Raw genomic sequence first — 16,031 nt, forward strand, 5'->3', positions numbered from 1 at the left:
TAATATTTATTAAAGATTTTCAAATATAACAAAAAAAAAAAGAAAAACATCCAAATTTAAGGCCTTATTTTCAATATCATCTTTCCAGGACTTCCCCCTCCCCACCCCCTATTGTATTCCAATTCTTTCAAATAGATTCAACAAATTCTTACCCCAAATTTTAAAATTATTATCATTAACCCAATTTAAAAAATATTTTCCCATCCCCTAAAATCGACCTGTTCCCTTCCACGAGTTCCCCTCTTTAATATAAGATACAGATTAACATAAAAGAATTAAAGAAAGAATAAAATATAATTTAACACCCTTTGGATTCCAAATTTCCCTCCCCCCTTTCCCGGTTGCGTTCCCAATGTCCATCAAATCCACTGTCTCCTGGAGCTCCCACATCTGAACCATAATCTAAGCCATAATCCTTCACCAGTCCGCTTTGCCGTCTTTTTAGTAATCTTTACCGTCTTTTAATCATCTTTAATTTCAAATGTCCAATCTTAGAAAGGGTCTATCTTCCAACTTTGTCCAGTTCTTGTTTTTCTTGTTGTTCTTGATGTTCTCTCTTCTCCTCTTTTTTTTTTTTTCTTTTTCCCCCCCTGCTCTCCTGCACAAATGTTCTAATTCCAAAAAGCTTGTAATTCCTCTACAGAGGCTTTGTAATTCAGGAACAAAACATTACGTCAAGTCCCTTCCATTCTTCAATAGATAAATCTATTGTCTCCTTTAGTGTGTAGACCTCTGTAGACAAAATAGTGTTCCATTTCTGCAGTTTCCCAGGAGATAAAATGTCCGATTCAAATTCCATGCCAGCGATACTTGTAATAACCCACAGCTCCTCTAGAGGGATTATAGTAACTCAGTTTCATTCCCGATCTCACCCACCAGTCAAAGTAACTTATTATTCCTTGTTTTAAACAGTTTATATCCAATTTATAACAAATGTAACCAGCAAAGTCCTCGTAACAAAGTTCTCTTTTTGTTCTTCAGTTTTGGCAGCTCCTTTGACAGCTGTCAAAACCTCTATTTCTCCTCTCCAGGCGCTCTCACGGATCGCTCCCGGGGCTTCCGGGGGGGGGGTTGTATTTTAATTCACATTCCACTCTTCTCCTCCAGCCCAGCATATAATTTTCCATCGCGAAATTAATATCTTTATCAAAAGAAAAGGTTGCGCTCGATCTTAGTTGTCAGGTCCTTTGCTTTAGCTCCTCTACAACAGGGGGGAGGTTGACTTCCTTTTTATACCTCCCCCGCTCGCTCCGAATTTAAGAAAAAATTTATTCCCCTTTTTAATCCAAGTTCCAATTACTCACGAGTCACCATGCCCATGGGTTTCAGCGCCCATGGTTTTTGAGGGTCCCCGCGTCGCTGGCGCGGTAGAACCCAGCCCCTGCCGAGAAGGCTCCCTCCGGAGCTCGGAGGGAGTCCGCCATTTGGCGATGGCGCCAACCCGGAAGTCCGCCCTTTATTCCCTGTTAGGTTGATTGCAGAATTGGGAAATGTTATGTCAAATGTTATGTCAAAGGACTGCACAGGACACTCCGCTGCAGGTAGGTTAGTGCTGCGGTTCTGAGCACATTTACTGAAGCAGCCTCTCCCAACCCGGTGCCTTCCAGCAGTGTTGGACTACAACTCCCATCAACCCCAGCCAGCGGCTGAGATTGATGGGCATCCCAAACAGCTGGAGGGCAGCAAGTTGGGGAAGGCTACTCTAGGGAGAAAACAGGCTTAGGACCAGGCTTCCTCAACCTCGGCCCTCCAGATGTTTTTGGCCTACAACTCCCATGATTCCTAGCTAGCAGTAGCAGTGGTCAGGGATGATGGGAATTGTAGTCTCAAAACATCTGGAGGGCTGCGCTGTCGTCGCCGCTTGAGGTGGGAGAAGGAGGAGAGAGAGAGAGAGAGGAAGGGGGCGGTTTCCGTGAGGCGCCCGTGGTCGCCGCCATCATCGTCGCCTTCGTCATGGCCCACAAGCAGATCTACTACTCGGACAAGTACTTCGACGAGAACTACGAGTACCGGCATGTGATGTTGCCAAGAGAGCTGTCAAAGCAAGTACCAAAAACTCATCTAATGACTGAAGAAGAATGGAGAAGACTTGGTGTTCAGCAAAGCCTTGGCTGGGTCCACTACATGATTCATGAACCAGAACCACACATCCTTCTATTTAGAAGACCACTTCCAAAAGGCCAGCAGAAATGAACAGCCTCTCTAAGCTTCTGGAACTTTATGTATAAATGTATATATGTTGGTAGTATTCAGTGAATACTTAAGAAAAATATACAAACAAGTCATTACCTGTGCATGCTGTATTATTCACAGCAACAGAGCTCAGTAAAATGCAAAGTAGGCTGCTATGGTCTTGAATTCTCACTGAACAAGTTAACAAGTGCCTAATTGATTTTTTCAGTTTTGTTCAATAAAGTTCACAACTTTCATGTAATGTGTTGATTATGTTGTTGTTGTTTAGTCGTTTAGTCGTGTCCGATTCTTCGTGACCCCATGGACCAGAGAACGCCAGGCACTCCTGTCCTCCACTGCCCCCCGCAGCTTGGTCAGACTCATGCTGGTAACCTCGAAAACACTATCCAACCATCTCGTCCTCTGTCGCCCCCTTCTCCTTGTGCCCTCCATCTTTCCCAACATCAGGGTCTTCTCCAGGGAGTCTTCTCTTCTCATGAGGTGGCCAAAGTACTGGAGCCTCAGCTTCACAATCTGTCCTTCCAGTGAGCACTCAGGGCTGATTTCCTTCAGAATGGAGAGGTTTGATCTTCTTGCAGTCCATGGGACTCTCAAGAGTCTCCTCCAGCACCATAATTCAAAAGTGTTGATTATAAAAATCTTCAAAGATCTGTGCCTTTTTATTCTTAGTAATGAAGCTTCTTCCAACTGTTGAAGCAATTCATCCTGTGGCTTTTCAGCTGCTGAAATAAACATATTTAAAAAAAAAAAACATCTGGAGGGCTGAGGTTGAGGAAGCCTGCTTAGGACAGTGCGGCCACGACTGGAGCTAATGGTCAGGGGTCCCTTTACCTTTTTGTACACCTGGGCTATAAGATGGGGGTGGGGCTCACAGCATTAACACCCCTACAGAGCTTGATTCTCCATTAGTCATAGCTCTGGATCCAGCACAGAGCAAGAATTATCATCATCATCATTGTACAGTGGTACCTCAGGTTACATACGCTTCAGGTTACAGACTCCGCTAACCCAGAAATAGTGCTTCAGGTTAAGAACTTTGCTGCAGAACAGAAATCGTGCACCAGCAGCACGGCAGCAGCAGGAGGTCCCATTAGCTAAAGTGGTGCTTCAGGTTAAGAACAGTTTCAGGTTAAAAACGGACCTCCGGAACGAATTAAGTACTTAACCCGAGGTACCACTGTATTTGTATGCCGTCTTTCCATAATTAAAACAACACTCAAGTCGGCTTAAAACCTGACTTTACATAATTTCAAACAAAAGTGCCCTGGTACTTCATCTTAGAAAGTAGGCCCTGAACATCATTTGCCTCCAGGGCGCCCAACATGGTAACCAAGTGGCAGATCTGGAACTGAGAGGGAAACCGGCCAGGTATTTCTGACGTGCTTCCTGGAATCGTGACAAGCAGGGTGGCAGGGAAGGACCAACTGTGCCCGCTGGTTTCAGGGCACAAACAAACACGCACTCGCTCCGTCGTCTTTGTCTCCACCCTTTGGTTCACGGAGGAGGAGAATAGCTTTAATGGAAAGGCAAATCCCTTAATCTTCTCCAGATACAAATCAGCTGAACAGAGTCCCAGCTAAAGGACAGAGAATATCCTACAGGGCAGGGCATGCTCTGTCTATCCTGTTCCTTATTTAATCAGCTGTTGCCGTATTTATAAAGGGTGACTCGAGGCTGCCCGGCTACAGCCCCTCTTGTCAGGCTCCGAATCTAGCCCTGGCTTCATCTGCTGCATCATTGCGGGCCTCAGATGGTGTGTAATGTCTCAAAAAGGTTTTTTTTTGGGGGGGGGGTGGAGTTGCCTGTGAGCCACACCGCCTAAGGCAGTGGTTCCCAAATGGGTGTTGGGATTACCTGGGGTGTCTGCAAGAGGTAATGGGGTATCTGGAGGTGCAGATGCACAGCTGTCAACGTTTCCCTTGTTTAAAGGGAAATTCCCTTATTCCGGATAGGATTCCTCGCAAGAAAAAAGGGAAAAGCTGACAGCTATGTGCAGATGACTGTTGGACTTTGAAAAGATGGCATCACTGGATCAAGTGCATCCATTTTGTTGAACTGATTAAACTTGATTTCAATTGGATTTTGAACAAATGTACAATTGATTGCGAATGTTATTGTGTTATCTTCCTTCGTAGGTTGTGTGACTGGCTGTTTTGAATAATCCTTTTTTATAGGGTAGGAGGCACTGAGGATGAGTTTACGGACAACCTGAAAAAGTTTGGGATCACCACTGATCTAAGGTGTCTGGAAGTGCTTTCCCTTATTCCAGAGGCATGCTGATAAGCTGTGCTTCTTTTCAGTGGCGAAGACAAGGCCCTCTACATATGCTTAAAAGCGCCAATTAAAAAAAAAGTAAATTATTGCACAGTGGGGCCCGAAACACTGCAAATAGGTTCTGAGGCCTAAGCTCAGGTCGTATGTAGAGAAGGAAATCCACTTCCACACTCAGTCTGGGAGGATGGGGTTGGAGACCCTTTTGGCTCCACAGGCTAGATCCGTGGTTCCCAACGTGGTGCACCTCCCCCCCACAGAGGGGCAATTTGATTTTTAAGGGGGGGCAATTTGAGAATGAGTCATTAACAGTGAGTGGCCTTTTAGGCTTCCTCCACATGAATAGGAGTTCACTTTTCAAATAATAATAATTAGGGGCGGGGGGAGAATCAGGATTTTAGAGATGCTTAGGTGGGGCATGGCCAAAAAAAGGCTAGATCCTTAGCAGGATCTAATTTTAAGATGTATCTTAATTAACTGATTGCCTGTTTTTATGTTCTTTGTATACTGTGTTAGTTTTATGATGTTAGCCGCCCTGAGCCTGGCTCCAGCCAGGGAAGGCGGGGTACAAATAAAAATTTATTATTATTATTGTTATTACAGTGGTGCCTCGCAAGACGAAATTAATCCGTTCCGCGAGTCTCTTCGTCTAGCGGTTTTTTTGTCTTGCGAAGCAAGCCCATTGACGGCTTAGCGGATTAGCGCTATTAGCGGCTTTTAGCGGCTAAGCAGCTAAGCGGCTTAGAAAAAGGGGGGGAAAGGAAAAAAAACCCGCAGGAACTCACAAGACATTTTCGTCTTGCAAAGCAAGCCCATAGGAAATCCGTTTTGCGAAGCACCTCCAAAACGGAAAACCCTTTCGTCTAGCGGGTTTTCCGTCTTGCGAGGCATTTGTCTTGCGGGGCACCACTGTATTATTATTATGAATGACTTGCCCACCTGCAAGTCACGTGATGTAACTGTGACATCACATGACTCGCAGGTGGCCGTAGACATGGGAGAAGCCTGGATTGTACAGTTGGAAGGGGTCCTGAGGGTCATCTAGTCCAACCCCAGAATCTTTTTGCCCGGCTCAAACCCACGACCTTGAGACTGAAAGAGGAAATCCCAAGAAATCCCAACTTCAATGGAGTGTCAGACAAAAATGTTTGAATACACAGAATAGGCGAAATTGACCTATAAGATTCGGAACCAAAAAGAAGCAAAGTTTGAAAAGGATTGGAGTAAATTTGTTGAATATATACGGAGTAATTGTAAGAATTTAAAAACTGTAGCAGGATTAATGTAAATCTTGTGATGTGGATGGAGTGTAAATAAGAAACTGTAAGAAAAGATTTGAGATATGAAAACCGTTGAAGGGATGGAAGCAAGTCCGGGCGCAATAAGGCGCAGGGTAAATAAGAAGACATACAAATTTTTGAATGTAAGAGTGTAGCACCCTGCTTGTGGTTAACGCTTAGCTGGAATGAAATATTCAACGCAGCAATAGAGAAATTAAAATAATAATTTATTTGTCAGACAAATAAATATGAGGCACAGTGGTATATGGTTACCAAGCTCTGGCCTGGCCTCCTGCCATTCTGGCCAGCACTTATATTTCCTTAATCTAGCCCCCTTGCTCCTCCTGTGGCTGCCTCTGTCCAATCAGCCTGGTTGAAATTCCTATTGGCTGTTTGCTAGAACCAATCACAAAAGATACACCCATTTCCTCATGCCCTTTTATGGGAAACAAAAAGATATATATTCTTCCATCTATAAATGACAAATAAGTAGTAATATATCTTACATGTGTCTCAACAAGGAACCTTAATTACCAGCTCACCTCGCCCTATTGCCCTCCAAAACAAATGGTTTAATCTCAAATTTTTATCTTAAACAGATGTCAAGGATCTTGAATTCACATCATCATTGAAAGATCTCCTTCTCTTGAAGGTCTTTTAAACAAAGGCCTGACAACCATATGTGTGCTCTAATGATGTTTCCTGCTTGGCAGGGGGGGCTGGGCTGGTGGCTGATGGCCCCTGTGATCTCTTCCAACTATATGAAATAAGAATCTAGCATAAGGATTTAACATTTCTTAGCTTCTAATTCCTTTGCATAATTACATTTAAGCCAATATATTTAATACATAACATAGATAGCTTTTTAGAAGAATAAACCTTTTCAAAGTAAAAAAGGAAGGAACAGTTTCCAGCCTCAAAATAAGATAGAAAGAAAACCTCTTCTCCAGCCAAGCCAGTTGCCTTTTTCACTGCTCTTGACCTTTCAACCTTAGGAAAATATGGCTCAAGTTTAATGGGAGGCACATGGTTTTATTTTACTATTTACCCACTCTTAATTATGTTTATCTCTTTTTTTATCTTCTGTAATATGTAGGGTCAGTGTAACCTTGGCTGTCAGCCTGTAATTCCCTTTTTACGACTTTGAGAATTGTTTTCTGCTATAATTCAGGGGGCCCCCTTGTCCAGGAGAATAAACATCTTGCCAAGGTTCTTAGGCAGCTGGTCTTCTGCCTGGCATGAACATTTGAAAATCTTTAAGCTCATTTTAAAATACAGGCCCTGATCAAGCCTCAATAAAAATGCAGGCTATGATTAGATGCCTCAAGAGTATTTGTTGTTGTTACAAAAAAGCAATAAAAAGTATTTGAAGACAAAAAAGAGAGATTTCAAGAGTCTCAAACTCTCGGGACTGAGCTGTTTCCCAAAGGATATTTGCAAGGTCAAACTCTTTTGTCCCTCTCCCACTTTAAACACCTGATTCCCACTTTACACCATTCATTACCTGAAGGAGTCGGGGCCTTGCTCCAAAGTAGACGTGGCTTGAAACTCAACTGGGCGGCAAGAATACTTATTGCAAAGTATTGGAAGACACAAGATCTACCCACCCTGGAAGAATGGCAGATGAAAGTAATGGACTATATGGAATTGGCGGAAATGACTGGCAGAATTCGAGACCAGGGAGAAGAGTTGGTGGAAGAAGACTGGAAGAAATTCAAAGATTATTTACAGAAACACTAAAAAAATTTTGAATGTTAACGATGCTGGAATGAAATGAAGTGGTTTTAGCAATAAGGTAAAATAGGAGTATGTAAAATTGGATTGATATTAGACGAAAATTTGAAGTTATAATAGGTGAAGACAAAGAACTAAGAGTAAATAAAGAGGGTATGGATTTGCTGAACTAACTATTAACTGGAATACAAAAAAGGGAGGCGTGAGGAAGTCCTGAAAATAAGCAAATGAATGATAAGATATCAGAATGAGGGATTTTTATTTTTTCATTTTTCTTTTTATGCTAATTTTTGGTTTTTGTATCCTCTTTGTGTGTTTTTTGTTTACTGTTTAGTAACCTTTTTTCTTTTTGTTAAAAACTTAATAAATATGATTAATAATAATAATAAAAATAATAATAATAAAAAGAAACTCAACTGGGCGGCCCTGGACCCTGGACCAGACTCTGCTCCTCAGGCTGGCCCACCTCACAAGGTGGTTGTTGTTGTTGAGATGAAACACCTTGAGCTCCTTGGAGGGAAGAAATACATGAGAGAAATTATTTTTAAAACACACGAATTTCTTCACATACGTTAAGTTAAATTAACTGAAAACAGCTTGCAGCTCCTTAATTGGTTTAGGATTTTATTTATGTTAAGTGATGAATTAGTATGTTCAATTTCATAATGCGAAGATGTAAGGATGTTAATGCTTAAGTTTTCTAAGAACTGTGATTTGGAAAACCGTTAAAAGGATATGCAATGAAATTCAAGCAAGGGGAAGCGAGGAAGTCACTTAACAACGTTAATAAGCGTAATTTTCAATAAGGCTATGATTTATGTTTTGTTTTTCTAATGTGTTTGTTTGTTTATAATGTGAAAACCAATAAAAAAATTTGGGAAAAAAAGGAAAAAATACACGTACATGCGAGAATTTTTTTAAAAAACACGAATTTCTTCTCCGCCTCAGGCGCCGGCCCCGCCCTTCCCCCCACCCCTCCCGACAACTGTCCCGCGCGCCTCCCAAACTTGCTCCCTTTCCATTTTGCCGCCGCGCGCGCCTGCCCCGTCCCCGCCCCTCCCGCCGCCATTGGCCGCGGGGCGGGCGCCGGCGAGCCGCTATTGGCCGACTGCGAAAGAGGAGCCCGCCTTCCCGCCAGCACGTTCGGGAGTCGCGTGGGGCGAGTCCTGAGGCGGCTGAGGCGGCGCCCAGCCCGAGGCCGCCGCTCCTCCTTCCCGGCCCCGCGCGCTCCCGCTCGCTCGCTCGTGCACGCGGCTCCGCCTTCTTCCTGCCTTCCTCCTCCTCCCGGCCGGGCTCGCTGAAGGGGACGGGCGGGCGAAGGCAGTCGCAGGAGGGACCACATTCGCCGGGTGGCGGACACCCCACCCCACCCCCGGCTCGGTAAGGGGCGAGAGTGTGTCTGTGTGGAGGGGGGGGGGGTCAGTCGGTTGAGGGTCTCCTTGAGGGGGTCAGGGCTTGGGAGCGGGGAGGAAGGGGTTAATTGGGGAGGGTTCCCCCCAAGGGGGCAGCAAGGGGGCTTGGACTTTGGAGGGGGGCGCTGCGCACTCGGAAAGAAGGGGTTAAGTTGTGGGGGATGTTTCCTTAGGGAGGGGGCAATTCGGGGAGGGGAGAGGTCGGAGCAGCAAAGGGTTAATAGTGGGGGGCCGTGGGGCGGAAGGGGTTAATTGGGGATGGTATTTCCCCCCCCCCGTGGAGGGGCAGCAGGGGCGCTTGGACTTTGGAGGGGGGCGCTGCGCACTAGGAAGGAAGGGGTTAAGTTGTGGGGGATGTTTCCTTAGGGAGGGGGCAATTTGGGGAGGGGAGAGGTCGGAGCAGCAAAGGGTTAATAGTGGGGGGCCGTGGGGCGGAAGGGGTTAAGCGGGGGAGAGGGAAGCAGGAAGGGGCTAAGTTGGGGTGCCTTCAAGGAGGGGGGGACCATGGAGAGGGGGAGGACAGGGCGGGGCCAATGTGGGGGTCCCTTGGGTGGGGTGGGGAGGCAGGGAGGGCTTGGTTGTGGGGGGCCCAGGAGTGCCCCCCCGGGTGGTGGTGGGGGGTCTCCTTGCATATGCAATGCATTGCTAACTGGGCAGTTAATTCCCTGCAACTTTGGGGGTGCAGTTCTGGGTCAGGGTGTGTGTGTGTGTGTTGGGGGGGGGTGCGCGCCATCCCTCCCTTCCTGGGCCCCTGACTTGGAGGTCTGCAGCTGCCAGGCCCCGGAGAGCAAAGCGAGGGCTGGGCATGTGGGCGCCGGGGCGAGGGGTTTGCCAGGAATCTGCGGCGTGGCGGGCGGCGGACTTCAGCCCGGAGAGCCGGAATGTGGGGAGGTGGGGGTGGGCGGGCAGACCCGAGGAGGGGGATCCGGGCGGGTGGGGCGCAGGAAACCGGGGTGCATGTGCGGGGTGCGCAGAGTGGGTGCCCTGGGACTCCCCGCCGCGTGCTGGGAGGCAGGGAAGGGAGGAAGCAGGGTGGGTGGGTGGAGAGGTTAGGGGCTCCGCCGCCGCTCTCTCGCTCGGGGTGGGTGTGGACTGTCTGCAGTGCTAGTTGGAAAGTACCCAGGATTTGTGCGCGCGCATGGGAGCGATCGCTGCGAGAGGGAGCATTTCCAATGTGGTCGGAGTAACAGTCTGTGTATCTGAAGAAGTGTGCATGCACACGAAAGCTCATACCAAGAACTAACTTAGTTGGTCTTTAAGGTGCTACTGGAAGGAATTTTTTTATTTTGTTTTGACTATGGCAGACCAACACGGCTACCTATCTGTAGTCGGGGTGTGTGTGTGTGTGTGTGTGGCCTTGAGCATCATGCACCTTCCCCATTTTTTCAAACAAACAAAAGCCCGCCCTGTTGCAGAACCCAAGCATTTTGGGAAAAGGTGGGGTGGGGGGAATTCCTGTTTACGGCGTCCTCCCAAGCGACAGCAGCTCTTGGAAACTTGATAACCTCGCCAGTCCTTTCTCTTGCCCTTTCGCTCATCCTGGGCGTCGGGCCTGAATCCCAGCGTGTATAATGCAGGTCATCTGTGAGAGTCTGGAGTGAAATGATATCAGACTTTGTATTTTAAATGTGTGGTGCAACTCTTGGTGGCATAGCTAGAAACTTTGCATTTTACTCTTCCAAGTGTTTTCCTTCTTCATGTCCCTCCTCCAAAACATACCAACTTCATTTCTTTGGCATATGTTCAGAATTGCAGTTTAGGCCACTCCGCAAACATTTCATCTTCCCATATACCAAAATGTTGGCTTGCATGCTAACACAGTGTCATTTATTGTGTTTTGGGTGCAGTCCTGTAAGGTGGAGGCATTTTGCAAAACTTCACAGAGCAGGAACATTTGGAGGGGGTGTTGATCTGCCAGCTAATTAACAGCCTTCTAAGTGGTGGAAGGCAGGGATGGGCTGCAATAATGATAGATGCTAATAGGAACAACAGCAAACTTGCAGAAAGGGGCGTTGGGAGGAACATCTTGACTAAATTAGGAGGACATCTGTCTTGGGAAGATGCCTGACTTATGTCAGCCCAGAGGAAGTGAAAACTAGGCGGGGGAAAGGCATAAAGTTTGAAGGTCTAGAGCATTTGTCCCCAACCTGGTGCCCTCAATATGATTTGGACTACAATTCCCATCATCCCCAGCCAGCACAGCTGTGCTGGCCATGACATGTTCTGCCAACATTTAAAAGTACCACGTTGGAGGGTGGCAGCTCTGTAGTGCAGCGTGCTGCAAAGAATTCCTGGTTTTCTTCTCCCTTGCCTTCTCAACTGTAGCAAGTCCTCAAAGACTGGATTTTGAGTGAAATCCTTTGTCTCCTTTGCATCTTGGCTTCTGATCGGAGACTTCTGCCTCTCTCTCTCTCTCTCTCTCTCTCTCTCTCTCTCTCTCCCTCCCTCCCTCTTCCCCGCCTCCCCCTTCCTAGTTACGTGGTTCCTCATCTGCTGTTGCCTTCCTGCAGCTATGACTGGCTGGTCTCCTTCCCAGCTTTTATAGGGATGGTTCTAGCATTGCATCAGGGGATATTTTGTGCTGTAATCCAGCAACGCAGCCAGGATAAGCGATCGCAGAACCGCTGCTTGAGGGGATGGGTGTGGTGAGCTGCGTGGATGCAGCAGCAAAGGCACGGCCGGCCTATACAGTAACTCTGCCCAGTCATCGGCACAAGGGATCTGAGCGGCAAGCTATTTTTATAAATCGGGCCTAGCTTCAAGCTGGGCGCACCGATTTAGAAGGAACAGTTGTCATATTTTAAGTATTAAATGAGTGTGGTATGAGTGCGACGCTGCCTCGGGTAAGTTTAGACATAGGGCCCTGCTGTTCTTGGGTAGGAAGGGGCCTCTTGCTGAATGAATCCGCCCCCCGCCTTCAAGTGCATACCAAGCCTGCCTGCCTGCTTTGTCATTGCCACATTCACTTTTCGCTAGAGAGCCTCTTAAAATTAAAATTCCAGAAGGGTAGCTGTGTTTGTCTGAAGCAGTGAAAGGGCAGAGAGCTGTGGTACCTCCAAGGCTTAACGGTCTTCAAGGCACTGCAGCACTTGTGGTCCTGGACCCTGAAACTTCCGTACTCTCTAACTCTTCTGCTTCGTGGTTTCCCCCCACTATCCCCCAGCTGTTCTCTTGCTTACATCGCTTTCCCAACTCTGCCTCCTCCGTGCATGACACAGAGCTCTCCATTTTGCAGGATTGCTTAAAAGCCAGACTTTGTAGTGAGTGAGAAGCACCAAAACTTGCCGAGACAGACAAACTTTTGTTTATAGCACGGTTTGTAAAGACTTATAATTTGTTCTGGGCCACGGATCCAAAGCATCCCTTTGCTCTTTATTTTCTCTGCAGTGAAGCATTAAAAGCACATTTTTTATCAGTGTTGGATATAGAGTCATCTTGGTTATTTGTTTTTATTTATTTATTTATTTATTTATTTATTTATTTATTTATTTCATAGCATGTCTCACCTCAAGGGCTTGAGGAGTGTTAACCACAAGTTAAAACATGCTTCAAGTGATTGTCTTTTCAGTTGTTGGTATCCGTCTGACTTGGAAGACAATGGAAGAGTGCACCGTTGGGGATAAAGTCAAACCATTGGAGAGTTCTAGCGCCTGCTATGGCTGTAGAGACTGATGCAGGAGAGGCATGTTTTGATGCAGCTAGGGCAGAGGAAGGCGCCTGTTTTTTCTGCTACAGGTTTGCCATGGCGTTTTTTCTCTCTGTGCTCTTCACAGCAGTCAGAGCCAGTGTGGTGTAGTGGTTAAGAGCGGTAGTCTCATAATCTGGGGAACCGGGTTCGTGTCTCCGCTCCTCCACATGCAGCTGCTGGGTGACCTTGGGCTAGTCACACTTCTCTGAAGTCTCTCAGCCCCACTCACCTAACAGAGTGTTTGTTGTGGGGGAGGAAGGGAAAGGAGAATGTTAGCCGCTTTGAGACTCCTGAAGGGGAGTGAAAGGCGGGATATCAAATCCAAACTCTTCTTCGTCATTCCTCCTCGGATCACTAAGGGGGAAAAAAAGAAAAGAATGTCTCAAGTGTATGTCAGTACAATGGGAGAGGGATTAGTTCATGATATGGTTGAAGGGAAATGAGAAAAGATTATATAGATGACAGTTACATAGAGTAAGTGAAAGAGGAACAAAGGGAGAGACCTATGCAGACCTAAAAAAGGCTTCTGCAACATAGAGAATCATGGAAGATTGTCACAGATCAGTCTGCAGATTGAAATTCAAGGATATTATTAAATCAGGGTGTAGCTTATTTTGCAGGGCAGGTGTGTGGCTCTGACTGAATTAGCTATGCAGATTGTCGTCTTGAAAGCCACTTGTGCTCACACAAGGAGGAGAAACAAGGTGGTCAGGAAGAGTAAGTCACTCCGCTGTCTGGAATGTCTAGAAGAGGGCGGCAAAAATGGTGCGGGCTTAGAGAGCAAATCCAATGAGAAAGAGTTGGGTCTGTTTAGCCCAGATGTGGGGATGATTTAAGGTGTGATATGATGACCATTTTCAAATATGTTCATATTCATAGCCAAACATTGGGCTGCCTCTCCAGTTAAAATTGCCTTCTGAATAGATTGCGCCAGGTTTGTAGATCATACAAAATCAGATTGCCCCCACATATCTCTGCTAATAACTTGCTGCACATTCGGGGCCTCAGAGTGCAAAGAAAAGAGGTTCTATTCCTGTTTATGAAAGTTTACCTGGAGACTATTCTTACTCGCCATAGGTGATCAGTGGCTCTTCAGAAGCCTGAGTTAAAAGGATATTGGGTAACAGAAGTCTCTTCCAGACCTTGGACGGATTCCTGCTCGTCCTGGGCATGCAGTGCTGGGCTCAAAGACACCTGGATCACCTGCTGCGGAGAAACAACTTGAAATACCTGTAGCCTATGTCGATGTGGCACATGGCATGCCAGCCATTGTCAGAAGTGTTTGCGTACACGAGGCATTAGTAGGCCTACAAGGGACCTGTTGCAATTGCTGTTCTGCTGTTGCTATCACTGTATGTTTGGGCCCTTTGTATTCTCTCCGCTAGTAAACAGTTGGCAAGCCTTGTGCTGGTGGCTTGAAGGATTTTACAACCATTTTTAAATGTCTACACTAGCCATTATGGCTCGTGAATGTTCTGTTTATTGCTTCTTTTTGTCACTCCTTGGCAGATTCGTCTTGGGCTCCTGCCCTTGCTTTTATTGTCCAGTGTTATTTATGCCCCATGACTTGCAGAATCCAGATCTAATTTAGTTTGTGATTTATGGACGCTCGCTTCTCTTCCGATTCATGTCATTGTATTGCCAGTATGTCTGTCCTCCTCCGCTATTGCCACCACCCAGTTCCAACCCAGCAAGTCTATTCAGGACTTCTTCTTTTGAAATGACTCCAATCAGCCAAACCCGATAAACAGAGCGGGGTGGCAACAACCCCCTAATTTCAGAGGTTAATTAGCTGCATGGCATCAGATATGCAATGGAGGCCTTGATAGATCTCTGTGGTCTGTTGATATTCAAGCAGATGGGTGCCTTCAATTTGAAACAACCGTAATTAAGTTTTGCTTAGCCAGGCAGGACCGTCACTGCTCCTGTGTTTACCTTGGCAGCAAACCAAAGGCAGGAATTATTCAATCCATATTGGGAATCTGATTATTGCTGCTAAACAGATGAGTTGATATTACTCCTTAAATCTCTTTATATTTGGATGCTGCCTCCCACATGGATGGTGGTGGTTTTTCAGAATGAAGCCAGAACGCTTGCTGCTCCTGGGCGACTTCTCTTGGCAACTGCTTCATACCACAGAAAAAGATGTGTAGGACCAGTAGTTAAGGCGTGCACTCTTTCGAGTTGTGCTTCATCGGGCATAGCGTGTATCTGGCCTAGAGCCAGGCGTGAAGGCACCCTTGTTTCTGCTGCAGCAGCCTTTCCCAGCTTGATGGGAGTTGTCATCCAAAACATGTGGAGAGCACAGAGTTGGGGAAGAGCTGGTCTGGAGATTGCCTAGCCTGAATTGGAACACTTTGAAAAGTAGTAGTGGCATACTTTTAGTGACATACTTTTGCTTTGGTGGGGTGATGACAAGCATGTAGGAGGTCTACATGCCTCGGTCCAGTATACCTGAAAGAGCGTCTCCACCTCCATTGTTCTGCCCGGACACTGAGGTCCAACACCGAGGGCCTTCTGGCGGTCCCCTTGCTACGAGAAGCCAAGTTACAGAGAACCAGGCAGAGGGCCTTCTCGGTAGTGGCACCCGCCCTGTGGAACGCCCTCCCACCAGATGTCAAAGAGAAAAATAATTACCAAACTTTTAGAAGACAACTGAAGGCAGCCCTGTTTAGGGAAGCTTTTAATGTTTAATAGGTTATTGTATTTTAGTGTTCTGTTGGAAGCCACCCAGAGTGGCTGGGGAAACCCAGCCAAATGGGCGGGGTATAAAAATTATTATTATTATTATTATTATTATTATTATTATTATTATTATTATTATTATTCTAGGGCAGGGGTCAGCAACCTTTTTCAGCAGGGGGCCGGTCCACTGTCCCTCAGACCTTGTGGGGGGCTGACTATATTTTGAAAAAAAAAAATGAACAAATTCCTATGCCCCACAAATAACCCAGAGATGCATTTTAAATAAAAGCACACACTCTACTCATGTAAAATCACACTGATTCCCAGACTGTCCGCAGGCCGGATTTAGAAGGCAGTTGGGCCAGATCCGGCCCCTGGGCCTTAGTTTGCCTACCCATGTTCTAGGATAGCTATTTGTTTTCATTTTACATAGCTGCTCAGTGAGAGCTCTTGAGATTCTATTAGGAGCAAACATGGGCAGGATGCAGTTGATGTGCTGAAAGCAGGTAAATTGTAGCCTTCCCATCCAGCCCTTCCACTCTGTTGCAGGAAGTCACGCCTCATGGTGGCAGAGCTTCAGCCGAGTTAAATGCAGCTCTTCAGAATCCGATGGTTTTATTGGGTCCTGGATCAAAGTCTCACTTGCCCAAAGTAACTCACTACTCATTTATTACCAACCTCTTTTCAAACACTGGTTTAAACAGATGGGTTTGATAATGCTTTTGGCGCAGCGGAGAATGCTGACAGCTTTCATTTCTGTGATCAACC

The 16,031-nt window shown here is 46.3% G+C and overlaps 2 protein-coding genes across 15 annotated transcripts in view; both read left to right on the forward strand.

Annotated features, from left to right (window-relative positions):
- Positions 1-1,830: 1,830 nt before the first annotated feature.
- Positions 1,831-2,446, forward strand: LOC307199740 (cyclin-dependent kinases regulatory subunit 2). The gene has a single exon (XM_079947711.1). The coding sequence runs from the start codon at positions 1,954-1,956 to the stop codon at positions 2,191-2,193; it is 240 nt and encodes a 79-aa protein (XP_079803837.1). The 5' UTR covers positions 1,831-1,953; the 3' UTR covers positions 2,194-2,446.
- A 6,187-nt stretch (positions 2,447-8,633) lies between these two features.
- MAP4 (microtubule associated protein 4) overlaps positions 8,634-16,031 on the forward strand; it is a 209,747-nt gene continuing 202,349 nt past the window's right edge. For 10 of the 14 annotated variants that reach the window (XM_079996312.1, XM_079996313.1, XM_079996303.1 and 7 more), the window contains exon 1: positions 8,635-8,858. The gene's annotated coding sequence lies outside the window, so the exon portion shown is untranslated. Of the gene's footprint in view, positions 8,859-11,581; positions 11,734-16,031 lie in introns of those variants that run through there. The other 4 variants (XM_079996300.1, XM_079996309.1, XM_079996302.1 and 1 more) reach the window with 3 other exon arrangements.

The sequence above is a fragment of the Podarcis cretensis genome (assembly GCF_951804945.1).
Source record: "Podarcis cretensis genome assembly, chromosome: 12".
Taxonomy (NCBI): domain Eukaryota; kingdom Metazoa; phylum Chordata; class Lepidosauria; order Squamata; family Lacertidae; genus Podarcis; species Podarcis cretensis.

What these genes read in the sequence shown, in the direction of transcription:
- LOC307199740 (XM_079947711.1), top strand. Translation starts at nt 1,954, where the DNA reads ATGGCCCACAAGCAGATCTACTACTCGGACAAGTACTTCGACGAGAAC.